This window comes from Mobula hypostoma, chromosome 3 (assembly GCF_963921235.1).
Source record: "Mobula hypostoma chromosome 3, sMobHyp1.1, whole genome shotgun sequence".
NCBI classification, from domain to species: domain Eukaryota; kingdom Metazoa; phylum Chordata; class Chondrichthyes; order Myliobatiformes; family Myliobatidae; genus Mobula; species Mobula hypostoma.
Genome location: NC_086099.1, coordinates 62,075,420 through 62,103,394, shown reverse-complemented (window position 1 = coordinate 62,103,394; position 27,975 = coordinate 62,075,420). Strand labels below are relative to the sequence as shown.

Below are 27,975 nucleotides of genomic sequence, written 5' to 3'. Positions count from 1 at the left end.
TATTATCATCATTTATTATCAATGTACATATAAGTTACCCAAGATGCATTTTCTTGTGGACATTCACAGAAAATACAAGAAACACCATAGAATCAATGAAAGACCACCTCAACAGACCTACAAGCAATCAATGTGCAAAAGACAACAGATTGTGCAAATACAAAAGAAAATAATCGTAATGAAAATACAAGCAAGAACAAATTATTTAATAGATATAGCCATTCCAAACACACATAACTTACAGAAATCAGTTAAGTGAAAAACAACAGAAATATGCTGAACTGAAAGAGGAAATTGAAAGACTATGGAAGATGAACAGGGTATACATTGTCCCAACTGTAATATCTACAACTGGTATCATCCCAAAGTCACTACACAATAGCATTAAACAATTATGCCTACACAGCAATATTTATGTAGATCTTCAGAAAGCCACAATACCAAACACCACTAGAATAGTCCAAAGGTTCCTAGCAATTGATAAATGAGTGTGCTTGGCTATGTCTGTACCTCAGGTTTTACCAGCTAGAACTGAGAAAAAATAAAAAATACACAATAATAATAGTAACTTATTTATAGAGCACACTTCACACAGAAAACATAATTCAAAGTGCTTTACAGTGGGATTAAGTGCAAAAATGAAACATTGGATAAACAGGTTTTGAGTTGGCATTCTAAAGTGTCAACTGAGTCTACATCCCTTATAGATTTAGGTATTGAGTTCCACAGTTCAGGTGAGCAGTTCAAAAAATGCTGACCTGCCAATTATCTTTTGAGGGTGATAGTTTAATTTAAGAGATATTACTGAAATATTAAATACACAACACTCATCCCTGTGAATCAATCTCAGGTTCTGGGGCCTCCTCCATGATGGTTGTAGGAGATGACTCTGGGTCTGCAGGAAGTGGTTCTCACAGCTCTGGACACCTTTCTTCTCCAAGAACTGACTCTGTTCTCCTCAACTGATCGATGTGACATCTCCAGATAACATCAGATGCAATACCTACACTGTAGGAGAGTGGTCCAGTTCTGTCCTTAATCTTTCCAAGTACCCATGTTTGATCATCTCTGTAGTCCTTCGTCAGGACTGCTTGTGCAGGAGTGAAACAACGAACCTCCTTGTTTAAGGACCCCTCTATTTGTCTCAGATGTTGGTCCTGCATATTCCTTCTGAGATTGGGTTTGAGGAGATCCAAGAGTGAGTGTAAGGGATGGCCCAGGAATAGCATAGCTGGTGAGTTGTTGCTTGCGGAATGTGCAGCATTGTGATGTGCAAGGAGGAAACTGGTGAGCTTCTGATTCAAAGTAGTGTGTTCTGCTAACGTTGCTCACAGTGCATTCTGCAGTTTCTGAACAAACCTTTCCACCAAGCTATTTGTAGCTGGATGGTAGAGTGCAGATGTAATATGTCTTATTCCGTTCATTCTCTGGAATGCCTGAAACTGTTCTGAAACAAACTGTGGTCCATTGTCACTGACTAGGCGTTTGGAACACCAATCCTTGAGCAGCTGCATCACTGCCTGGTTCGGGAATTGCACTGTCTCGGATCGCAAGACCCTGCAGCAGATAGTGAGGTCAGCTGAGAAGATCATCGGGGTCTCTCTTCCCGCTATTACAGACATTTACACCACACGCTGCACCCGCAAAGCTAACAGTATTGTGAAGGACCCCACGCACCCCTCACACAAACTCTTCTCCCTCCTGCCATCTGACAAAAGGTACCGAAGCATTCGGGCTTTCACGACCAGACTGTGCAACAGTTTCTTCCCCCAAGCCATCAGACTCCTCAATACTCAGAGTCTAGACTGCCATCTACATCATTTATTATTATATTGTAATTTGTCCTCTACTGTGCCTATTGTCTTGTTTATTATTTATTGTACTGCCCTGTACTGTTTTGTGCACTTTATGTAGTCCTGTGCAGGTCTGTAGTATACTGCAGTTTTTTAATGTTGTTTTACGTAGTCTAGTGTAGCCTTGTGCTATCTCACGTAATCTAGTGTAAACATAGAAACATAGAAAATAGGTGCAGGAGTAGGCTATTCGGCCCTTCGAGCCTGCACCGCCATTTATTATGATCATGGCTGATCATCCAACTCAGAACCCTGCACCAGCCTTCCCTCCATACCCCCTGACCCCCGTAGCCACAAGGGCCATATCTAACTCCCTCTTAAATATAGCCAATGAACTGGCCTCAACTGTTTCCTGTGGCAGAGAATTCCACAGATTCACCACTCTCTGTGTGAAGAAGTTTTTCCTAATCTCAGTCCTAAAAGGCTTCCCCTTTATCCTCAAACTGTGACCCCTCATTCTGGACTTCCCCAACATCAGGAACAATCTTCCTGCATCTAGTCTGTCCAATCCCTTTAGGATTTTATACGTTTCAATCAGATCCCCCCTCAATCTTCTAAATTCCAACGAGTACAAGCCCAGTTCATCCAGTCTTTCTTCATATGAAAGTCCTGCCATCCCAGGAATCAATCTGGTGAACCTTCTTTGTACTCCCTCTATGGCAAGGATGTCTTTCCTCAGATTAGGGGACCAAAACTGCACACAATACTCCAGGTGTGGTCTCACCAAGGACTTGTACAACTGCAGTAGTACCTCCCTGCTCCTGTACTCGAATCCTCTCGCTATAAATGCCAGCATACCGTTCGCCTTTTTCACCGCCTGCTGTACCTGCATGCCCACTTTCAATGACTGGTGTATAATGACACCCAGGTCTTGTTGCACCTCCCCTTTTCCTAATCGGCCACCATTCAGATAATAATCTCTTTTCCTATTTTTGGCACCAAAGTGGATAACTTCACATTTATCCACATTAAGTTGCATCTGCCATGAATTTGCCCACTCACCCAACCTATCCAAGTCACCCTGCATCTTCTTAGCATCCTCCTCACAGCTAACACTGCCGCCCAGCTTCGTGTCATCCGCAAACTTGGAGATGCTGCATTTAATTCCCTCATCCAAGTCATTAATATATATTGTAAACAACTGGGGTCCCAGCACTGAGCCTTGCGGTACCCCACTAGTCACTGCCTGCCATTCTGAAAAGGTCCCGTTTATTCCCACTCTTTGCTTCCTGTCTGCTAACCAATTCTCTATCCACATCAATACCTTAACCCCAATACCGTGTGCTTTAAGTTTTGTGTTGTTTCATGTAGCACCATGGTCCTGGAGGAATGTTGTTTCATTTTTACTGTGTACTGTACCAGCAACTTATGGTCGAAATGACAATAAACTTGACTTGACTTGAGAAAAGCACAAATCACATCAACAGTGTGCAAGGCTGTAATGGAGGCTATTGGGAAAACTTCTGGCCACTTTGTAGTTACATCCACTACTACCAAATAATTTATGTCCATGAATGGTCTGGCAAAATCCACATGAATCTACTTCTAGGGCAATGCAGGGACGGAGAGGTGCTGCTCCTGTCAGCTTCAGGACATGATGGTATCACAAACAGTACATGGCAGGCTATTCCAGGCCACCTGATAGCTTTGAGCCACCACTTTCAGTTTGACCCACCTAGATGACCGGCATGTAGCTCCTCTAACACTTTAGCTCTCAGCTTGGATAGCACAACAACTCTCAATCACCACATAACACAACCTCTGTCAAGGGCAAGTTCAGCCCAGTGCTGGTAAAAATGGGGGAACTGGGATTTCTGCTGCACATTCCAGACCCAAGAAAGTATGGGGTCTTTTCTGGTTTCCCTTTGGATCATCTCTGCCATAATCTCTGTCTCCCTACTTTTGATTTGCATTAGGGAGAATACGTCAAGAGAAGTGTCCACTTTTGCAATTTTTTCAGGTACTTCCTTTTCCAATGGCAAATGGGACAATCTATCAGCATCTCCATGATTAGTTGTCCTCTTGAATTCAATCTAGTAATTGTGTCCTCCAAGAAACAGAGCCTATCTTTGCATTCGTGCTGCTGCTGTTGGTGGAACACCCTTCTGTGGATTGAAAATGGACACCAGTGATTAATGATCAGTAATGAGGGTAAACTCTCTCCCATACAAGTACTCGTTGAAAAGCTTTACACCCCAAACCAGACTCAAGGCCTCTCTGTTAATCTGTGTGTTACGCAAGAGCTATGAGGCATTCACTTCCATCTTTTATAATATGTGAGATTAATGCATCTATACCATAAAGCAAAACATCATAGGGGAGCCTCACTGGATGATACGGATCATAATGTGTAAGTTTAGTGTCTGATATCTTATTTCCTTTGCCTTTTGGAAAGCCACCTCACACTGCTTTGTCCATCGTCATTTCCTCCCCATCTGTAGTAATGAGTTCAAGCAGTGCAGCACAGGAGCAAGATTTGACAGGAACCTGTTATAGTAACTGGCAAATCCTGAAGGGGACAGCAACTATGCTACTTTGGCCTTGGGACATCCACCACTGCTTGAATTTTCTCAGCACGCTTGTGTAAATCTTGTGTGTCAATGGCGTGACCACAGTAACTGAAGCTTGGTTTAAAGAATTCACACTTATTGCATTGCGCCCTGAGCCCATAGCTTTCTGCCAGAGTGCAGATGCAGATGCTATTCTAAAAATTATCTTATTATAGTGATAAAGCTCTTTGAGTATTTATGGTGAGAAACACTTTGGACTCTGCTTCCATCTCTGTCTGTAGATAGGCCTCAGCTATGCCCACTATGCTGAAGTGTTTTCCTTCAGAAAGGTTTGCAAAGATATCCTCTATCTGGACAGAGGGTATTGATCTACTTACAGTACTGGGTTGATGGTGACCTTAAAATCACCACAGATCCTGTCAGACCCATTCTTCTTGGCCACTGGGTCCACTGGAGTTGCTCATGGCTCCACTCAACCTTGTAAAAGAATTCCTTCAGCCTCCATGGGATCTAGCTCACTGTCTACTTTATCACAGATGGTATAAGAAACTGGACAAGCTTTGTCAAACTTGGGTGTAGCATTTTAATTTAACACAATTTTACCCTTGAAACTGCATGTTTGAGTTTTCTAATGCCATCCCTGAACACTGCAGTGGCATCAACCAGTACCCTTCTTAATTCACTTTTAGTTGACTCTATTGCAGGCGATGTGGCACGCAAATGGTAGATGGATCTCCACTCAAGTTGTAGTTGTCTTAGTTAATCGCAGCCCCGTAACATTGCCTTCCTGTTTTTGCTGCTCAATTTAAACACTATACATCATCCAGTTATCTGTTGTGCAACTGAATATTTCTATCAATGCAATCTAGCCAGCTATTTCTGCTTTTTAAAAATTTATTATTATCAGCCGGTGTTCACTGTTTATGAACCTATGGCCGTACTTGTTGCTTGTTAACTTCATCTGTTTTCTGCCTTTTTTTAACTGGAACACCTCTCTCCTCATCGGATGAAAAATGCACCGCACTTTTTAACAAATATCTCTCTCCTTTTCCTTTTCTTTTAGTGACACACTCATGTATGGTGTGGTGACATAGTGATGTATGGCATTCACATACTTCTTACATATAACCCATAATGTATTATGTAGACAAAGAATGCTTAATCAATCATATATTTACAATTATACTCAAATTTTACTGAAATATTGAACACTTTACACAAACCACACTACTGTGTAGAGTACTTTCAAAGCTGATGCTTCCAGTACGGTCCATTACATTCCTAAATTAATTAATAACACTGTTGACACTCATCTGGCCACCTGGGGCGGCATCTTCGTATAATAATTGAGGTGTTTCCTCCCCCAAACTGACCCATCCTTCTCCAGTACCAGAAGAACTCTGCACTGTTGTCCTTCCTCACAAGATTTGTGATGGCTGCACCAACCTTCAGTGCATTCCACTGTACATACACCTGCAGCCTGGAGTGTGACAATTGGCACTGTTCCCCCATGAAGATCTCAATGCACTGGCAGACCAACAACTTTTGGACAGACCAAAGGGTATCTCTCATAGAGTTCATGATTAGACCATAAGACATAGGAGCAGAATTAGGCCATTCCATCATGGTTGATCCCGGATCCTACTAAACCCTATACATCTGCCTTCTCGTCTTATCTTTTGATGCCCTGACCGACAAGGAAACTAACAACTTTCGCTTTAAATATACATACCGACTTGGCCTCCACCCCTGTCTGTGGCAGAGCATTCAACAGATTCACTACTCTCTGGCTAAAAGAAATCCTCTTCGCTGCTGTTTTAAAAGGTCACCCCTCAATTTTGAGGGTGTTCCCTCTAGTTCTGGATTCTTCCACCATAGTGAACATCCTCTCCACATCCACCCTATCTAGTCCTTATTCGGTATGTTCCAATGAGATCTCCCTGCATTCTTCTAAATTCCAGTGAGTACAGGCCCAAATCTGCCAAATGCTTCTCATATGTTAACCCCTTCATTCCCAGAATCATCATCATGAACCTCTTCTGGACTCTCTCACATCCTTTCTGAGATATGGGGGCCAAAACTGTTGACAATAGTCCATGCGGCCTGATTAGTGTCCTATAAGGCCTCAGCATTATCCCTTTGCTTTTATATTCTATTCCCCTTGAAATAAATGCCAACATTGCATTTGCCTTCTTTACCACAGACTCAATCTGTAAATTAACCTTCTGGGAGTCTTGCATGACGACTCCTAAGCCCCTTTGCACCTCTGATGATTGACTTTCCTCCCCATTTAGATAATAGACTGCATTATTGTTCCTTTTTACAAAATGCATTATCATACATTTCTCAACTCTATATCCACCTGCCACTTTTTTGCCCATTCTTCCTATTTGTCTAAATCCTTCTGCAATCACATTGCTTCCTCAGCACTACCTACCCTTCCACCTATCTTCGTATCATCCACAAACTTTGCCACAAAGCCATCAATTCCATTCTCTAAATCACTGACAAACACCTCACACCTGATGACCAGATTCTGCCCAGTTATCAAGAGGGAGCACCCACCCCACAGACCCCACTTCTGTTTTACCCTCCCAATCCGCTCCAGTCAAATCTTATTTTTATGCCTTGGGCCTTTCAAACCAGATAGAAGAATGGTTTTCTTTCCAAGATAGAGGTATTAAACTAGCAAACAACATGTGAGTAACTAATGGTCTTTCTAAAGAGCCTTTGGCCAGAGTTTAGCACGTACCATTGAATACACATCTAACTACGGGAGATTGAAGTGGTTATAGGCTGGAGCACGGAGCTCTAGAAGGTAAGGCATTACCTTCATATGTACAATTACTGCAGTCTGCCATATCCAACGAGGGATTCCCATCAACAAGGTTCAGCATAAAGCTGGGAACCAGCTGGGCACCTTTGATCAACAGGTGGAATACTGCCACAGAGTGGGAAGGGAGTTAGCAGACTGAAACACACCCTGTAAGTAAGCAAACACGAGGAAATCTGCAGATGCTGGAATTTCAAGCAACACACACAAAAGTTGCTGGTGAACGCAGCAGGCCAGGCAGCATCTATAGGAAGCGATACCTCTTCCTAGAGATGCTGCCTGGCCTGCTGCATTCACCAGCAACTTTTCTGTGTGTTGCTGTAAGTAAGCAATACTGAATTAAATTATGATTGCAGAGTTCAGTGGTGTAATGCTGTAGGCAGGGGTTAGATCTGTGCAAGCTAAACTCATTGACAGTGCATGCTACTTCAAAAATGTTTGTAATGGACTCAATTCTGGAAACAAAGAACTTAGTAATACCTAGGTTACTGAACTTAGATTTTCCTCTTTTGTGTCTTGGTGATAATCTGATTACTATCGTATACCCTGCTTCCACATGCACTTATTCAGTGGGCGGGTGCCATTGCACACAAGGCGCTTGATGACAGTGACTTCACCAATTTAAATCCTGTTGGAAGTGTGCAGACAGTTAAAAGGCAGTGAAACATCTGGTCACCAAACGGAGAAAATTCCACCATCATTCCTTCAGATTATCTACCAAAACTAAATGATTGATAGAGAGAATCTGTTGAAATTCATCCCAAATTTTATCAATTGATTGTTTTAAATTTATATTTACATTTTCACTATAGGCAGCTTCATTGTGAATTAATCTTTTACATTACCTTTGTACACCAAACTTTGGGTAACAAGCATACTTCCAAGAGATAGTGGCAGAGCTGTAAAGTAAAAATTACACAGATAAATAGCATTCTATCAAATAGTTCATTGCCAAACAAACATCTGCACAATTGTATACAAAAGCATTGTTTGTGGCACGAAGGTTACAGTGGCAAAAGAAGTCAAAATCCATGATTTCTTTTAGACTTGTCGGCCAGAAAGAACTGCAGCTTACATGTCAGTGAATTCAAATGAATCAAGGACAGTGGGAGCAGGCAAACTAATGGCCATTGTTCTTGCCAAGAGGTACAAGATATGGAGGCTGCCATTTTATGAAGAAACTCTGTGTTCTCCATTTTGTGAGCTTAAGTTACTTGGCTTGATCAATGTTTTAAAGTAGACCTAATGATGCTCCCGGTAATATGCCGAACTGGAGATAATTTCCAGATAAGAAGTTGTTATTTTAAGAACACCTGACAAATACTGCATGCAGGATTGTGACCGTTGGGGTCTGTATCTGTCCTGCGTGACTCAAGTTGGTTGCTGATTGAGAACAAAGAGCCATAAATTAGTGATTGTCACTTGCTGGGAAGAGAGCAATAAATGGAAGCTGTGTTGGAGCAGAGCCAATAAAAAAAGTGTTAAAAGTCAGACACATGACCTATAGACAATGACAGTGGAATGCAACATTTGAGTTGCTAAGGAATAAATATAAAAGCAGACACTTCAAGTGTGCTGGTAGTAATGATTGTGTAGGAGATTCACCATCATGGATGTGAGGTGCCCTAGGCATGTGGAGATTTGAAATGGGACTACGAGGAACACATGGTCAGTAGTAAAGATCTCTTTTAACTGGCGTTACCTTTTCTCTTTTCTGTTAATGGAAGTTCAGGAAAACATAGTAGGTCTGCACACAGGTATTTGGTAGAGTAATTTCACCTGTTCTTCCATTGAGACAATAAGGGTACTTGTTGGTAATTACAGATTCTCTCTGTGCCTCCCTGATCACTATATCAAGGGGCAGTTCTTTAAACAGAATTAGCTTCCCTGTTGTGGGCTCGAGGTTAAATCTCCTGTTTTGTAAGAAGGAGACTCAAGCCAGACCAGGTAGGTGAGAAACAGAGAGATCTGGGGCTGGGTAGTTCGTACAGACCGAAGATAAAGAATTCCGGGCATTCTATATCCAAAAAACTTTGGACTGTTTTGATTGGAAGGCACTCCTTCAGAAGTACATATTGGGGAAATGACCACAATATTGGGAGTATGCTAGAAACACCAGCAGTGAAGGTGGAAAAGCTCTTTTTAGAATTGCCGAAGGGAATTTGTCAGACAAGGAATTTAAGCATCTACTGAAACCAGTAGCAGTGCCATGCCTCACTGAGGATTTAATGGATATCAGCAAAAAGCTGATGCCGAATGAGATAGTTACAACAAGTAAAGCAGGAATGCCGGCAAAAAGCAGAAGCTGAGTTATATAGGTTACAGCAAGAAGTACCGGAATATTGGCGAGAAATGAAAGTTGAGCAGGAAAGATAGATTAGAACACTTGAGAAAGAAATCAGCAAGGTTAAAAGCAGGTTTGAAGTTGCTCTAGCAGACAAGGTGAAGGAGAATCCTGAAGGAATCTACAGTTTGTTAAGAGCAAAAGGATTGCTAGGGACAAAATCGATCCTCCAGAAGACCAAAATGATAATCCGTACGGGGGAGATCTTAAGTACATTCCTTGCTTCTGTATTTAGTTGGGAGACTCACACAGAGTCTATAGAAATGAAGCAAAGTGGTATTAACTTCATGGACCCTGTATAGCATACAGAGGAGTAGATGTTTGCTACCCTGAGGCAAATCAGGGTGAAACAATCTCCATGGCCTGACAAGGTGTTCCCTTGGACCCTACAGGAGACAAGTGCAGAAATTGCCAGGGCCCTAGCATAGATACTTTAGCCATCCTTAGTGAAAGGAGAGACACCAGAGGGTTGGATGATACCCAATGTTGTTCCACTGTTTAAAAAAGGCTGTAAACAGAATCCAGGAAATTATAGGCCAGTGAGTCTGACATCAGTTGTGGGAAAGTTATTGGAGGGTATTCTAAGGGGACCGGATACATAAGTATTTGTATAGAAATGGACTGATCAGGATAGCCAGCATGGCTTCATGTGTGGCAGTCATGCCTAACCAATCTTACAGAGTTTTTCAATGAAGTTAGCAGAAAAGTGGATGAAGGCAAGGCAGTGGATGTTGTCTACATGGACTTTAGTAAGGTATTTGACCATGTACACATGGGACGCTATTCAAGAAGGTTCAATCGCTCACATTCAGGATGAGGTAGTAATGGAGATGGACGTGAGACTATGGAGGAACATCTGGAGAAACTTCTGAAATGCCCACTTCGCTGCCGCTGCTACTGTGTGGTAACCGGAATCTCCGGAGCTGAAGGCCCCGAATCCTCGGCTTTGCTTGTTTCAGCGGCTGGGGCGAGGTCAAAGGCGCTCGGCAGAGGATGGCACTTGGGAGGATGTATCAGAGGGGCTGGTCGGAGGCTCGAAAGTTTCGGATGGACGGACTCAGTGTCGGCCGTGGTCAGCTGCTTCCAAGGCATCGGCAAGTTGACGGTGCCTGGAGGTTTATGGCAGGGAGTTTCTCACTTCTGCCACCTGCTATCGGGGACTCGGGAGTCGATCGACTTGGGGACTTTGAGACTTTTTTTTACAGTGCCCATTGTTTGTTCTTGATCAAATTATGGTATTGCTTTGCACTGCTGTAACTATATATTATAATTATGTGGTTCTGTCAGTATTAGTCTTTGGCTTGTCCTGTTTTGTATGATATCACCCTGGAGAAACATTGTATCATTTCTTAATGCATGTATGCATATCTAAATGACAATAAAAGACAACTGAGTGTTCTCATAATCTAAAAAAAAATTGGGCCGGCCAGTGGTGTAGTGGCATCAGCACTGGACATCAAGGTAGAGGGTCCTGAGTTCGAATCCAGCTGGGTTCCAACCTGGGCAGCAGCATTGTCTGCACGGAAGAAAGGCCTGGCAATCTACTTCTGTATCTTGCCATGAAAATTGTATGGACAATTACATTATCCATGGGGTCGCCATGAGTCGACACCAACTTGATGACTTTATGGGGGAAGTCAGAGTGCGCATAGATAGTTGCCTCTCTGACTGGAGACCTGTAACTAGCGGTGTGCCTCAGGGATTGGTGCTGGATCTTTTGATGTTTGTCATCTATATCAATGATCTGTATGATGTGGTTAACTGGATGAGCAAATTTGTGGATGACACCAAGACTGGGGGTGTAGTGGACAGTGAGGAAGACAATCATGGCTTGCAGAGGGATCCACATCAGCTGGAAAAATGGGCTGAAAAATGGCAGATGGAACTTAATGCAGACAAGTGCAAGGTTTTGCAATTCAGTAGGGCCAACCAGAGTAGGTCTTACACAGTGAACGATAGGGCACTGTGGCGTGTGGTAGAACAAAGGGTACTGGGAGTACAGGTTCATAATTTGTGGAAAGTGGCATCACAGGTAGATAGGGTTGAAAAGAAAGCTTTTGGCACATTGGCCTTTATAAATCAAAGTATCGAGTACAGAAAATGAGATGTTATGCTGAAGTTGTATAAGACATTGGAGAGGTCTAAATTGGAGTATTGTGTGCAGTTTTGGTCACCTACCTACAGTAATGATGTAAACAAGGTTGAAGGAGTACAGAGAAAATTTGCAAGGATGTTGCCAGGTCTGGAGGACCTGAGTTATAAAGAAAAATTCAATAGGTTAGGATTGTATTCTTTAGAACATAGAAGATTAAGAGAAAATTTGATAGAGGTAAGCAAAATTATGAGGGGTATAGATAGGGTAAATGCAAGCAGGCTTTTTCCACTAAGGTTGGGTGGGACTATAATCATGCCTTAAGAGTGAAAGGTGAGAAGTTTAAGGAGAACATGAGGGGAACCTTCTTCACTCAGAAGGTCAAGAGAGTGTGGAATGAGCTGCCAGAAGAAGCAGTGCATGTGAGCTTAATTTCATCACTTAAGAGAAATTTAGATAGGTACATCGATAGTAGGGATTGGAGGGCTATGGTCCCAGTGCAGGTCGTTGGGTGTAGGCAGTATAAATGGTTTTTCAGCATGGACTAGATAGGCCGATGGGCCTCATTCTGGGCTGTACTTCTCTATGACTCTATTACCAAAACAAAAGACTCCGAAAGGAGGTAGAAAACCCTGAAAAAAAAGTTATTAATTTGCAGGGACTGAGAAGTATGGATTTGGTGCATATGAACTGATTTCAGCTGAAGTGTGAGGAAATGGTTAAAGAAAGATGTAAACAGAAGGAAGAAACCAATTTAGCAAAGAACAAGTTGGAGGAATTAAAGAAATAATGCAGTGATTTAAAAGCAGCTATGAATGAGATACATAAATCAGTACATGAGAAGAAATGTAACTCTAGTAATAAAACATAGTGTTTAACGCAGATACAAAAACTGCAGGACCAACTTGCTGCACAAAGAGGAATAATTTGTGCTTTTGGATCTGAAAGAGGGAGGAGTATGAACATGGAGATATGGATTGGCATGATTTAGTAGATAAGGTGACCAGATATGTTCATAATGAGGAGATTCTACCTGAGGAACCCCTGCCGACATAAAACCAAAAGGAGTCTGTGCTACCAAAGGCACGATTGAACACTTTTCATGGTGGTAATTAACTGTTTATTTTAAATTTTGCAGTTACTTGCAGAAGGTTCTAAAGGAAGAATTGTGCAAGCATGGATTTTTGTTCATCCTGTCTGTGCTTTTGGCTTTTGTTTCTTTATTTGTTTTCCATGGAATTGAATTTAGAGAAACTCAGATTTCACACAGGCCAAGTGTAATCTGGGTTAAGAATGACATTTGTGCAACTGTACTCTAGATATGAGATGGCCACATTTCCAAGGGAAATGGGCCTTCAGGAAAACTGCTTTTTGGTGGACAATTAAATTTGAAATTTGAATTTAATATTTTGGGAAGATTGGAACATTTAGGGAGCAATGCTAGAAGTTGCTTTTACTGACAAAATTGCTTTCTTTTACAGAATATAAAAGATGTTACACAAGTCTTTTGACATATTGATTTTCAGTTTAAGATCCTTTGGAAAATAGTTTTGAAGCAACCAGTGTTTTGTTATGTAAAGTGTAAATGGAAATTCATTTTAAATATTGGAGTAGTCCAAACTACATTTCAGCATTTATCTAGCCACTGCTGGATGTTTGAATTAAAATGGTCTTGGTCAGTCAGCTTTAGCACTGCAGACTTGAGGTGCAGCTGTAAAGGGTATTAAAGTTTCTACCTTCCTTGCAAATAATCTTTATTGTACTGGAGAACCGCATGGGTGTCAAGATATGATAGCAAATAATCCCAAGGGACCACTTGGATCAAAATAATAAGGGTTGGTTGAAGGAGATTAGAAAGCAAAACCAAGAACAAAGACACAAACAAAAGGAAAAACGTCACTTTAAAATGTTTGTAGATAGCTCCTCATCAGTAGAGACAGGTGAGAGGAAAGCTGGGTGTGAATGTTTTCTGCCTGGGATCAGTCATACATTCTGATAGTATGTATGTTGTAATAACCATTTGTTTCTGTGAAAAGCAAGAGGGTTTGTTTCAACTGACAAAAAGCCCCTCTGATAGGCTGCTCTGTTATAGTGTATGTTTGAAGAAGCAACGGGGAAAGAATATGGAATCATAAAGGTGAAAACTCAGTTTAAATTATCCCCTGAGGGGAATAAAAAGGCTGATGAATTAGCGAAGCAAAGTGTTTTAAATGGGTAGGAATGGCAGCTGCAGATTGGTGAGAGGGCAAGGCAGAAGGAGCAACAGGTTAAAGTTATGGATTTAACTGAGGAGCAGAAGAAAGATGGAGAAACATAGAAACATAGAAACATAGAAAATAGGTGCAGGAGTAGGCCATTCGGCTCTTCAAGCCTGCATCGCCATTTATTATGATCATGGCTGATCATCCAACTCAGAACCCTGCACCAGCCTTCCTTCCATACCCCCTGATCCCCGTAGCCACAAGGGCCATATCTAACTCCCTCTTAAATATAGCCAATGAACTGGCCTCAACTCTTTCCTGTGACAGAGAATTCCACAGATTCACCACTCTCTGTGTGAAGAAGTTTTTCCTAATCTCAGTCCTAAAAGGCTTCCCCTTTATCCTCAGACTGTGACCCCTTGTTCTGGACTTCCCCAACGTCGGGAACAATCTTCCTGCATCTAGCCTGTCCAATCCCTTTAGAATTTTATACGTTTCAATCAGATCCCCCCTCAATCTTCTAAATTCCAACGAGTACAAGCCCAGTTCATCCAGTCTTTCTTCATATGAAAGTCCTGCCATGCCAGGAATCAATCTGGTGAACCTTCTTTGTACTCCCTCTATGGCAAGGATGTCTTTCCTCAGATTAGGGGACCAAAACTGCACACAATACTCCAGGTGTGGTCTCACCAAGGCCTTGTACAACTGCAGTAGTACCTCCCTGCTCCTGTACTCGAATCCTCTTGCTATAAATGCCAGCATACCATTCGCCTTTTTCACCGCCTGCTGTACCTGCATGCCCACTTTCAATGACTGGTGTATAATGACACCCAGGTCTCGTTGCACCTCCCTTTTCCTAATCGGCCACCGTTCAGATAATAATCTCTTTTCCTATTTTTGCCACCAAAGTGGATAACTTCACATTTATCCACATTAAATTGCATCTGCCATGAATTTGCCCACTCACCCAACCTATCCAAGTCACCCTGCATCCTCTTATCATCCTCCTCACAGCTAACACTGCCGCCCAGCTTCGTATCATCCGCAAACTTGGAGATGCTGCATTTAATTCCCTCATCCAAGTCATTAATATATATTGTAAACAACTGGGGTCCCAGCACTGAGCCTTGCGGTACCCCACTAGTCACTGCCTGCCATTCTGAAAAGGTCCCATGTCTTCCCACTCTTTGCTTCCTGTCTGCTAACCAATTCTCTATCCACATCAATACCTTACCCCTAATACCGTGTGCTTTAAGTTTGCACACTAATCTCCTGTGTGGGACCTTGTCAAAAGCCTTTTGAAAATCCAAATATACCACATCCACTGGTTCTCCCCTATCCACTCTACTAGTTACATCCTCAAAAAATTCTATGAGATTCGTCAGACATGATTTTCCTTTCACAAATCCATGCTGACTTTGTCCGATGATTTCACCGCATTCCAAATGTGCTGTTATCACATCTTTGATAACTGACTCCAGCAGTTTCCCCACCACCGACGTTAGGCTAACCAGTCTATAATTCCCCGGTTTCTCTCTCCCTCCTTTTTTTTTAAAAAAGTGGGGTTACATTAGCCACCCTCCAATCCTCAGGAACTAGTCCAGAATCTAACGAGTTTTGAAAAATTATCACTAATGCATCCACTATTTCTTGGGCTACTTCCTTAAGCACTAAAAAAAAAAGAAATAAAAAGAAATTAAGGAAAGGAGCCCCCGACATACCAGATCAGTGGAAGGGCCTTGAACTAATTTGCAGATAGGTTATGTTGGATTTTTGCTACCCAAGTAGACACAAATCTATTTTGGTAGATACTTTCACCAAGTGGGTGGAAGCTTTCCTGACTAAGACAAACTCAACCAAACTGACTGCAAAAATCTTATTGGAAAGGGTCTTCACTCACTGGGGATTACCTCAGAATATAGATCAGATGAAGGCACGCATTTTACAGCCCATATGATGCAAGATATCATGGCACTTTTAAGGATCAAGCAGAGATTTCATACACCCTATAGACCACTGTCTAGAGAAATTGTGGAAAGGATGAATTGAACATTAAAATATAATTGGCATTAACGGGGAACAGTATGGCAAGTAGGTTTGTCTTATGTACTGATGATAATAAGGAATACAGTGGCATCATTGGAGGGTTACACCCCATATAAATTCATGACTGGTAGGGATATGAGAGGGTTGGAAGAGTTGTGAGGATTAGACTTGTCAGAACCTGAAATAGATGGAATTGTGTCAGAAAAGTGGATACAATATTTGGTAGAGACAGTGAAAGAGGCCAATTATGTGGCAGCCATAACAGCAACAAGGAAAGAAAAGGCAACAGAGTAAAGCCTACTTCGACTCAAAAGTCAGTCTCATAGAATTAAGTCCAGGACAAAGTGATGATTAGAATACACTAACCCACCTCATTTTTAAATCCAAGGTTTGCAGGGCCCTACAAAACTATAGGCAAAGCTAGTCCATCAGTATACAGGGAACTGATTTCTCCAGATAAAGTGGATGGTACCACACACCTAGTTGAAATTGATGGGGGAGAAACAGGAATATTATCACCATTGGCACATAACAATTGATATACATGATGGTCCCAATTGTGGAGATTTGACAATCGATGTGCATGGTAATCCTGATTTGGAAGATTTGGGGTTGGAACACCTGTTCCAAGTAGAAGGTGACGCTAACCAACAGAGTACAAGGTAACTGTTATTATGGTAAAGGAAGGTTTTATGTCAGTGCACTATTTCATATTCCTCAAGATTGAAATAATTTAACCTACTCTTTGAAGAGTTCACAATGTGGGCAAATATTATGAGAAGACTTGGATATTCTTAAGTAACACATGCTATTGTTGCAAATGGTAGTGGGAAAGGGATAGGTTTATCAAGATGTCATCAAAGGGAAGACCACTGGGCTTGTTCAGAAGAGTTAATATGACAGAAACTTCTGAATTGTGGTTTCAGTACTTATGAGAATTGTCCATTGTCTATTCTGCTTGTAAATAATGACTCTTTTCTCACAATATGCAATGATGGGACAGACATATTATATAGCAACAACAACAATGAGTTATGTCAAGGGAAAGAAATACTGTCCTTTGGATAGTTGTAATGTTGCAGTTGGGAGTGTGACTTTAGATTTGATTTTTGGAGAACAAACTTTGTCTCAGCCCAAAGTAAGTGCAGTAACGAAGGAGAACCTTTTAATCCAATGCACTGATATGGATCTATATTCGTGGGACTCTGTTGTTACTGAATTACCGCTGATTCCTCATTTGACTGCCGACTGGACACGAGTAGTGAAGGAGGCAAAGGAGGCAATCCATCAATGGACTGACCATACAGAAGTTACTAAGACATGCTGATAAAGCAAATGAAACAGTGAGTGACTCAGACTCCTGGGATAAGTTTTGGAATTAGGAATCAAAGTTCAAATACATCCATGGGTGAGGATAGTTTTGTTGTGTCTGTACTCAACTACATATCGATTAAATAAAAGCACACCACCACCCACTGCTCCGGGTGAGACTCTTCATCTTGACTGTATCCAGGTGTCCTTCACACAGATTCTCTAACACTCCAGTGCGCAGTTTAGAGGGAACCACAACACAAGACCACACATCAGCATTCTTTGACATACTGACAGTTGATCTTGTCTTGCTGAGGGTTACCGTGAGCTGGCCATTCATGCATGGTGATTTTGTAGAGTTTTGACAATGTCTGATCATTCCTTGTTTTCCCTTGTATTTCAGAATTTGTTACCAGCAACTGGTCCTCCAATGCGGTGTGGAATACTTCTGCTGGGTCACAGTATGAAAACTTTTCTTCTTCAGTTGCCAACAATGGAAGACATGACAAACCATCAGCGTTGCTGTGTTGTTTGGTATCCTTGAGCTTTCTGTCATAAGAGTGGGTTTCTAGGAAAAGCACCCAACATTGTAACCGGGTAGCAGACATCACCGGAATTCCCTTCCTGGGATTGAAAATGGACACAAGGAGCTGGTGATCTGTCACCAGTGTAAACCTTTATCCGTAAAGATAGTGGTGAAACTTCTTTATTTCCCATACTAGACTAAGGGTCTCTCAGTTGATCCGTGTGTAATTTTGTTTTGTGTTCATCGGTGATCTTGAAGCAAACACAATCGGGCATTCAGATCCATCTTTCATTACATGTGACAAAATGGCTCCAATGCGATAAGAGGATCCATCGCACACTAGTCTGATGGGCAGAGCTGGGTCATAATCGGTGAGCAGTTCATCTGACGTTATTAATCTCTTTGTTTCCTTTGAATGCTTTTTCACCTCTTTCTAGCCATTCCCACTTTGCTCCCGTCTGTAACAGTGCATGCCTCACTGTAGTGGTGTTTGGGAGAAACCGGTGGTAGTAGTTTACAAGACCCAAGTATGATCCAAGTTGTGACAAATTTTCCAGTTTGGGTGCCTGTAGCACTGCTTCAGTCTCCTCTTGCAACTTATGTAAGCCATGCTTGCTACTGACATGTCCACAATATCAGCTTTCATTCTTGAAAAACTCACATTTCTCTCTCTTTGCATGCAGACCATATTCACTCAGCCTGGTCAGCACTGTACCGAGATTCTGGAGGTGCTCTTTATCATTCTTGCCAGTTACGATGATGTTATCAAGGTACCATTGTGTTCCTGGGATATCTTGGAACACTTGGGGAGGAAGAGAGAGAGCGAGATCAAGAGCGAGAGAGAGAGAGAAAATGGTACCTTTATCTTTCTATAATGTAAGCATCACAAACCTGCTGGAGGTTCATGAGTGGTTAACAGAATCGAGGAGGATGATGATCCTAAGATAAGTACCTTTGCATCAAGAGAAGTGAGATGTTGGCTAGAAAGAACTACAGTCTACATATTAGTGGATTCAAATGAATCAAAGACAGTGGAAATAGACAAACTAATTGTTTTTGCCATGAGGTCAAAGGTATGGAGACAGCCATTTTATGAAGAGACTCTGTTCTCCATTTGTGAGATGAAGTTGCTTGGCTTGGTCAGTGTTTTAAAGTAGACATAATGATATTCCAGGTAATCTGCTGAACTGGAGATAATTTCCAAATAAGAAGCTATTATATCAAAGAACACCTCACAAATATTACATGCAGGACTGTGACTGTTACGTTCAGTAGCTCTCCTGCATGATTCAAGCTGGTTGCTGAATGAGAATCAAGAGCCATAAATTAGTGATTGTCAATTGCTGGGAAGAGGGCAAAAAACGGAAGCTGGTTTGGAGCAGAGCCAATGAAATAGTGTTAAAGGTCAGACACAAGACCTATAGCCAGTGGTACTGGAATGCAACATTTGAATTGGTAAGGAATGAATATAAAAGCAGACACTTTAAGTGTGCTGGCAGTGATGACTGTGCAAGAGATTCACCATTGTGGATGTGAGGTGCCCCACGGATGTGGAGATTTGAAATGGGACTACGAGGAACACATGTTCGGCAGCAAAGATTCCTTTTAACTGGTGTTATCTTTTCTACCTGTTCATGGAAGTTCAGGAAAACGTAGTAGGTGTGCACACAGGTACAGTATTTGGTTGTGTAAGTCCACGTGCTCTTGCGTTGAGACAATAAGAGTACTTGTTGGTAATTTCAGATTATCTCTATGCATCCCTGATCATTATTACAAGAGGTGATTCCTGTAACAAACTTCTACAGGGAAAAAAAACGTAAACAAATGTTCATGATTGTTATTCAGGAATTATGTTGATATGTCAGTTGCAAAGTTAAGAAAATAAAATCTAAAAGGACCAGCTTCAACAATGCAGCCATGTGAGAACCACATAATAATTACAGCTAGCAATATACAGCCTAATGGTTATTCATGCAAACATAGTGGGTTTGATGTACAAAATGAGACAACTAAAAATAACATTAAAGTGAGATAACCCTTCAGAATATAAACAACTCAGAACTTGCCTCTGAACCAGAAACTCTCTTTTTTGCATTCCATTATAATGTTTGCAATTTTCTGATCACCAAAATTCCTGGCACACCCATCCTGTATATAAACAGATGGAAAGTAAAATATTGTTAGTGCAGGAATTTGAAATTAGAACATAGACATAGAAAACATAGGAAACCTACAGCACAATACAGGCCCTTTAGCCCACAAAGCTGTGCCAAACATGTCCTTACCTTAGAAATTACCTAGGGTTGCCCACAGCCCTCTTTTTTTGCTAAGCTCTATGTACCTATCCAGGAGTCTCTTAAAAGACCCTATGGTATCTGCCTCCACCACCATTGCCGGCAGCCCATTCCACGCACTCACCACCCTCTGCGTAAAAAACCTACCCCTGACATCTCCTCTATACCTAGTCATAGTCATACTTTATTGATCCGGGGGGAAATTGGTTAAATTACTTCCAAGCAACTTAAAAATGTGCCCTCTCGTGCTAGCCATTTCAGCCCTGGGAAAAAGCCTCTGACTATCCACACGATCAATGCCTCTCATCATCTTGTACACCTCTATCAGGTCACCTCTCGTCCTCCGTCACTCCAAGGAAAAAAGGCCGAGTTCACCCAACCTATTCTCATAAGACATGCTCCCCAATCCATGCAACACCTTGTAAATCTCCTCTGCACCCTTTCTATGGTTTCCACATCCTTCCTCTAGTGAGGTGACCAGAACTGAGCACAGTACTCCAAGTGGGGTCTGACCAGGGTCCAATTTAGCTGCAACATTACCTCTTGGCTCTGAAACTCAATCCTATGATTGATGAAGGCCAATGCACCATATGCTTTCGTAAGCACAGAGTCAACCTGTGCAGCAACTTTGAGTGTCCTATGGACTCAGACTCCAAGATCCCTCTGATCCTTCACACTGCCAAGAGTCTTCCCATTAATACTATATTCTGTCATCATATTTGACCTACCAAAATGAACCACTTCACACTTATCCGGGTTGAACTCCATCTGCCACTTCTCAGCCCAGTTTTGCATCCTATCAATGTCGCACTGTAACCTCTGACAGCCCTCCACAACACCTCCAACCTTTGTGTCATCAGCAAATTTACTAACCCATCCCTCCACTTGCTCATCCAGGTCACTTATAAAATCACGAAGAGTGTGGGTCCCAGAACAGATCCCTGAGGCACACCACTGGTCACCAACTCCATGCAGAATATGACCCGTCTACAACCACTCTTTGCCTTCTGTGGGCAAGCCAGTTCTGGATCCACAAAGCAATGTCCCCTTGGATCCCATGCCTCCTCACTTTCTCAATAAGCCTCGCATGGGGCACCTTGTCAAATGCCTTGCTGAAATCCATATACATTACATCTACTGCTCTACCTTCATCAATATGTTTAGCCACATCCTCAAAAAATTCAGTCAGGCTCGAAAGGCATGACGTGCCTTTGACAAAGCCATGCTGACTATTCCTAATTATATTATGCCTCTCCAAATGTTCATAAGTCCTGACTCTCAGGATCTTCTCCATCAACTTACCAACCACTGAAGTAAGACTCACTGGTCTATAATTTCCTGGGCTATCTCTACTCCCTTTCTTGAATAATGGAACAACATCTGCAACCCTCCAATCCTCTGGAACCTCTCCCTTCCCCTTTGATAATGCAAAGATCATCGCCAGAGGCTCAGCAATCTCCTCCCTCGTCTCCCACAGTAGCCTGGGTTACATCTCCTCCGGTCCTGGCGACTTATCTAACTTGATGCTTTCCAAATGCTCCAGCACATCCTATTTCTTAATATCTACATGCTCAAGCTTTTCAGTCTGCTGTAAGTCATCACTACAATTGCCAAGATCCTTTTCCATAGTGAATACTGAAGTAAAGTATTCATTAAGTACCTCTGCTATTTCCTCCGGTTCCATACACACTTTCCCACGGTCACACTTGATTGGTCCTATTCTCTCACGTCTTATCCTTCTGGTCTTCACATACTTGTAGAATGCCTTGGGGTTTTCCTTAATCCTGTCCGCCAAGGCCTTCTCATGGCCCTTTCTGGCTCTCCTAATTTCCTTCTTAAGCTCCTTCCTGCTAGCCTTATAATCTTCTAGGTCTCTATCAATACCTAATTTTTTGAACCTTTCATAAGCTCTTCTTTTTTTCTTGACTAGATTTACAACAGCCTTTGTACACCACGGTTCCCGTACCCTACCATCTTTTCCCTGTCTCACTGGAATGTACCTATACAGAACTCCACGCAAATATCCCCTGAACATTTGCCACATTTCTTCCATACCTTTCCCTGAGAACATCTGTTCCTAATTTATGCTTCCAAGTTTTTGCCTGATAGCCTCATTAAATTAAGTCATAAGATGCCAGAAATATTAAGAAGATCAGGCAGTAGCTTGCAAATATATTTCAGAGTTACAGTAGAGTAAAGGGAATTCCAGAGGCATGAGAAAGGAGCTGACCAAAGTTGATTGGAAGGGGTCACTAGCAAGGCTAACAGTAAAACAGAAGTGGCTGAAATTCAGAAGGCACAGGAAAAATACATCCTAAAGAAGAAGTATTCTAAAGGAAGGCTGATGCAACTACAGCTGACAAGGGAAGTATGCCAGAAATTCTAGAGTGTCAGGGCAGAAGTGAGTGTAGTTGCTATTACTAAGGAGAAGGTGTTTGGGAAGCTGAAAAGTCTGAAGGTAGGTAAACTATCTGGACCAGGTTAGAGTCCATTATTAATAATGAAGTCTCAGAGTACTTGGAGGCACATGATAGAGTAGGTCAAGGTCAGCATGGTTTCCTTGGGGTGAAATCTTCCCTGACAAAGCTATCAGAATTCTTTGAGGAAATGAAAAGCAGGGTAGACAAAAGAGAGGCAGTGGATGTTGCTTATTTGGATTTTCAGAAGGTCTTTGACAAAGGTGTTGCTCATGAGGCTGCTTAACACGATCAGAGCCCATGGTATTACAGAATAGATACTATCATCGACAGAAGATTGGCTGACTGGCAGGAATCAAAGAGTGGGAATACAGGAAGCCTTTTTTCTAGTCGGCTGCCTGTGACGAGTGGTGTTCCGCAGAGGTCAGTGCCGAGACTGTTTCTTTTCACATTATATATCAGTGAGTTGGATGATGGAACTGATGGCTTTGCGGCCAAGTTTGTGGATGATTCATTTTGAGAGGACTAGGATATAAAAGCAAGGATGTATTGCTGAGGTTTTGTAATGTATTGGTTAGACTGCTCTTGGAGTATTGCGAGAAACTTTGGGCTCCTTATCTAAGAAAAGACATGCTGGCATTGGAAAGGGTCCAGAGGAGATTCACAAGAATGATACTGGGATCAAAAGTTTTAACATATGAGGAGTGGTTTAGGCGTGTACTTGCTGGAGTTTAGAAGAATAAAAGCGTTCTTATTGAAACCTATCAAATATTGAAAGGCCTAGAGAGAGTGGATGTGGAGAGGATATTTCTGAAAGTAAGGTGGTCTAGGACCAGAGGACACAGCCTCAGAGTGGAAGGATGTCCATTCAAAACAGAGATGAGAAGGAATTTCTTTAGTCAGAGGGTAATACTGTAAATCTGTGGAATTCATTGCCACAGCTGGCTGTGGAGGCCAAGTCATTGGGTATATTTAGAGCAGAGATTGATAGATTTTTGATTGGTTAGGGCATCAAAGGTTACAAGAAGAAGGCTGGAGAAAAGGGTTGAGAAGAGTAATAAGTCAGCTCTGATGGAATGGCAGACCAGACTCAATGGGCCGAATGGAATAATTCCGCTCCTATGCCTGATAGTCTTTTTAAAAAACATTATCTTTCTGCATCTTTTTTTTCACCATACCCTTCACTTCCTTCCAGCTGATGTGCAAAATGTTAAATGATCAAACACAATATTATGAATGAAGTACTTCAGAACATTGTGTGAAGTTGCAGCAGTTCATTTAAGTTGAGGCATGATTGGATCTTGCCATTAATGGGCGGAAGACCATGCATTGCTCTGTGCATGTTGCACGGAGCAACTGTAAGTGATTAAAGGTGGACCCAAGTGCAGGACACAGGCACGGAGACAGACTTGGACTTGACTAGGAACTCAAAACCAGGACTTGGACTTGACTTGGGACTCGGAACCAGAATTTGGACTTGACTTGGAACTTGGAACCAGGACCCGGACTTGACTTGGGACTCGGAACCAGGACTTGACTCGGACTCAGAACTTGGAACTTGACTCAGACTCAGAGCCTTGGGACTTGGACTGGGACTTGTAGCCTTGACTTGGACTGGGACCCAAAGTCTACAAAACAAAGCAACGACAGACCACTTGCATCCCGGCTCGGAGCAGTGGCAAAACAGCTGGCAACACTCAGCTGGACACGAGATGACAAAAACAAACAACAGACAATATGAATCTTGACACGGAAAAGCTCATGAAGATAGTCCCTTATTCTTGGCGGCTCGGAAGACAGCCCCTTATTCTTGATGGCTTGGAACATTCATCGCTGCCCTGGTTACGGTGACGGACCAGCCTCTTGACTCGAAGGAGGAACAGTGGATGACAGGCTCTTGACCCGACCCAGGAGCTGCAATTGGCAGGCTCTCAACTCGACTCATTCTTGGCAGCCCGGAACGAGCATAGCCACCCTGCTGAGGTGACGAACCAGCAGCGAGTAGATATAAGCCAGCGTTTCTATGCTGACCTGTTCGAATAAGGATCAGGTGCCCTAATCAGGGAGCCCAGTGGAACACAGGGAAAAGGAAATTAACTAAAACAAGGAGTCAACGGACCGGACCCTGACAGCGCAGGGTCTTGTTGGTCAAACTGGAACCAACTTTTTTCAGTAAGGTACCCTTCAGGCACCTGCAAACTGAGCAAGGATGTTTTGCATCGCCAAGAAATTCCAGACCGTCAACAGAGGTTGCCTGACCCATGACTATTTCCTGCATTTGTCACTTTATATTACCAAAAATCTGAGTCGCCTATTGCAACCCATTCAAGAATGGATATTTTTATTTTGTGCAAGTCTAGATTGTGTGTAATTCTGGTTTCCCCACTGCAGGAAGAATGCGAGGCTTTCAAAAAGATACAGAAGAGCTTTACCAGAATGGAGACTGGATTAGAGGGTATGAGCTGTCAGAAGTTGTACAAACCAGATCATCGGGGCTGAGGGGAGATATGAGAGAAGATAATAAAGTTATGAGAGAATAGATTGGGTAGACAGTCCCAAATCTTTTACCCAAGATGGAAATATAAAATACTTGATAATACAGACTTAAGGTGAGAGGGAGACATTTGGGGCGCATTCTTTATGTCACAGTCCTGACCATAAATTCCTCATATTCTCCTAATTCCCTTTTCTCCGTGTTCTCCCAGGCTCCTTGATTGCGACACCTGATTGTCACCTGAACCTGCAACTTAAAAACCCCGGCTTTGCATCCACTCATTACCAGATCGTTGTTTCAGCCAGTGTGGTAATTCATGTTCCTGGCCGCTTAGGATTGTGTATTCTAAGTTTTGCTTCAGTACTGAGGTTTTCCCGTGTAACTCTTGTCTCTCCGTGTCAAGATAAGTATTGCCTGCTGCCTTCTTTTCCTCCTGTTTGCCGTTCAACTCCAGCAACGCTCCGTGTCAAGATAAGTACTGCCTGCTGCCTGCCTTTCTGTTCATCCTCCTGTTTGCCATTCAGCTCCAGCAACGCTCCGTGTCAAGATAAGTACTGCCCGCCTCCTGCCTTTCTGTTCACCCTCCTGTTTGCCGTTCAGCTCCAGTCACGCTCCTGCCCTCATCTGCATCCTAATTCTATCTCCATGCCGGTGTCCTGCGTTTGGGTTCACCTGTTCATTGCAACACTTTATGATACTTTACTCATGTTCTTCTTTATAAAATCTCTTCTGGAAAGCAATTAACAATGAAAAGAAAATACCTCATTAAAATATATTTATTCTGCTGAAGGAAATGAAAATGGAGTGTCTGTGGTTAAAGTTCACCAGTCTCATGGACTTTGAAGTTGAATAGATGGTGGGTCTAATCAGCAATATTAATCATATTCTTTCGTTCATATATACAACACAATATTGCTTCAGTCATAGTTCCAGCTCCAGCTAGCTTAACCTGTTTGGTTTTGTGCCGCTTTGTATTTTCTTTTTTTTTTTTTAATTTTATTTTTATTTGGATAAGGAGTTCACAATTATCATGTACTTTTTTCACAAACGCTTGCATTCCTGATGTATTGAAAGGACAAACACAGAGCTGTAAGACATGAATCCTGCATTTAGAACTTTAAAATCTCAGGACTAATGATTTAGCGACACAAAAAGTACAAACGGAAGGCAGTTATTTGGACCTTTTCTCCTGCTCCAGCTATTCATAAGATCATAGCAGATCTTTTACCTCACCTTTACTTTACAGCACTCGCACCATATTCAGTGTGGTCTGGACATTTACTCTGTGCTACAAATAGTTCAAGGAATGTAAGTATTGCCCTGTCTTGTTCACCTGATAAAAATCATACTCTCTTTAGTTAAGCACACTGGGAATGGGAATTTGATGGAGTTACATTCTACTCTGACTAGAAGCTTCAGCATTTCAAAGCACAAATAATCTGCAAATGTAGACAATGATCATTGTACAGTGGCATGCAAAAGTTTGGGCACCCCGGTCAAAATTTCTGTTACTGTGAATAGTTAAGTGAGTAGAAGGTGAACTGATCTCTAAAAGTCATAAAGTTAAAGATGAAACATTCTTTTCAACATTTTATGCAAGATTAGTGTATTATTTTTGTTTTGTACAATTTTAGAGTGGAAAAAAAAGGAAAGGAGCAGCATGCAAAAGTTTGGGCACCCCGAGAGATTTGAGCTCTCAGATAACTTTTACTAAGGTCTCAGACCTTAATTAGCTTATTAGGGCTATAGCTTGTTGACAGTCATCGTTAGGAAAGGCTAAGTGATGCAAATTTCAAAGCTTTATAAATACCCCGACTCCTCAAACCTTGTCCCAACAATCAGCAGTCATGGGCTCCTCTAAGCAGCTGCCTAGCACTCTGAAAATTAAGATAAATGATGCCCACAAAGCAGGAGAAGGCTATAAGAAGATAGCAAAGTGTTTTCAGGTAGCCATTTCCTCAGTTCATAATGTAATTAAGAAATGGCAGTTAACAGGAATGGTGGAGGTCAAGAAGACCAAAAAAACTTTCCGAGAGAACTGCTCGTAGGATTGCTAGAAAGGCAAATCAAAACCCGCATTTGACTGCAAAAGACTTTCAGGAAGATTTAGCAGACTCTGGAGTGGTGGTGCACTGTTCTACTGTGCAGCGACACACACACAAATATGACCTTCATGGAAGAGTCATCAGAAGAAAACCTCTTCTGCATCCTCACCACAAAATTCAGCGTCAGAAGTTTGCAAAGGAACATCTAAACAAGCCTGATGCATTTTGGAAACAAGTCCTGTGGACTGATAAAGTTAAAATTGAAAGACTCTTAGCTGGCTACGGAAAGCGTTTATAAGCTGCGATACTTGCCAAAGCGGGTGTTACTAAGTACTGACCATGCAGGGTGCCTGAACTTTTGCTTTGGGTCCTTTTCCTTTTTTGTTATTTTGAAACTGTAAAGGATGGAAATAAAAAAGTAATCTTGCTAAAAATATTAAAGAAATGTGTCATCTTTAACTTTATGCCTTTTGGAAATCAGTTCATCTTTTACTCCCTTAGCTATTCACAGTAATAGAAATTTTGACCAGGGTGCCCAAACTTTTGCATGTCACTGTGTGTTGCAAATAGTTAGCAGATTTAGGCAGCAGCTGTGCAGAGAACAGAATGAACTTTTATTTCTTTAAATCTCTCAAAGGCTGTTTTATTTAATTATGAAATAGACAAACTCTCCATACTTACTGTTCTACATGGCGGGTGCTGTTGATTTTGATGTTGGGAAGTTTCACTTGACATGGTTGTTCTCTTTAAACAGTGTTCACTCAACTGAAAGTTAATGTCGGCAGTTTCCTTACTAATGACTTCCTGTTTTGGTAAGGTCCTTCCTACATAGCTCCACCTATATACGCACCATAACATCACCAGTCCTTTCACTGCAACTTCATCATCATGTTGCTGAACTTCTGATGTTTCAGTTACTGAGAGAAGAGCAGCTGATATATCAAAAACCTTTCAGAGGGATATCCAGTCCAAAACATTTTTCTCAGTGAAGGAGTCATTACAGATCTTT

At 41.9% G+C, this 27,975-nt stretch overlaps 1 protein-coding gene across 1 annotated transcript in view; it reads right to left on the bottom strand.

Annotated features, from left to right (window-relative positions):
- The window catches only part of ociad2 (OCIA domain containing 2), a 44,339-nt gene extending 16,574 nt beyond the window's left edge, over positions 1-27,765 (bottom strand). The window contains exons 1-3 of the mRNA XM_063042126.1: positions 27,648-27,765; positions 19,783-19,864; positions 8,042-8,095 (exon numbers count right to left, since the gene is read on the bottom strand). Coding sequence (XP_062898196.1) covers positions 8,042-8,095; positions 19,783-19,864; positions 27,648-27,701 — 190 coding nt within the window. The 5' untranslated portion in view covers positions 27,702-27,765. The remainder of the gene's footprint in view (positions 1-8,041; positions 8,096-19,782; positions 19,865-27,647) is intronic.
- Between the last annotated feature and the right edge of the window lie 210 nt (positions 27,766-27,975).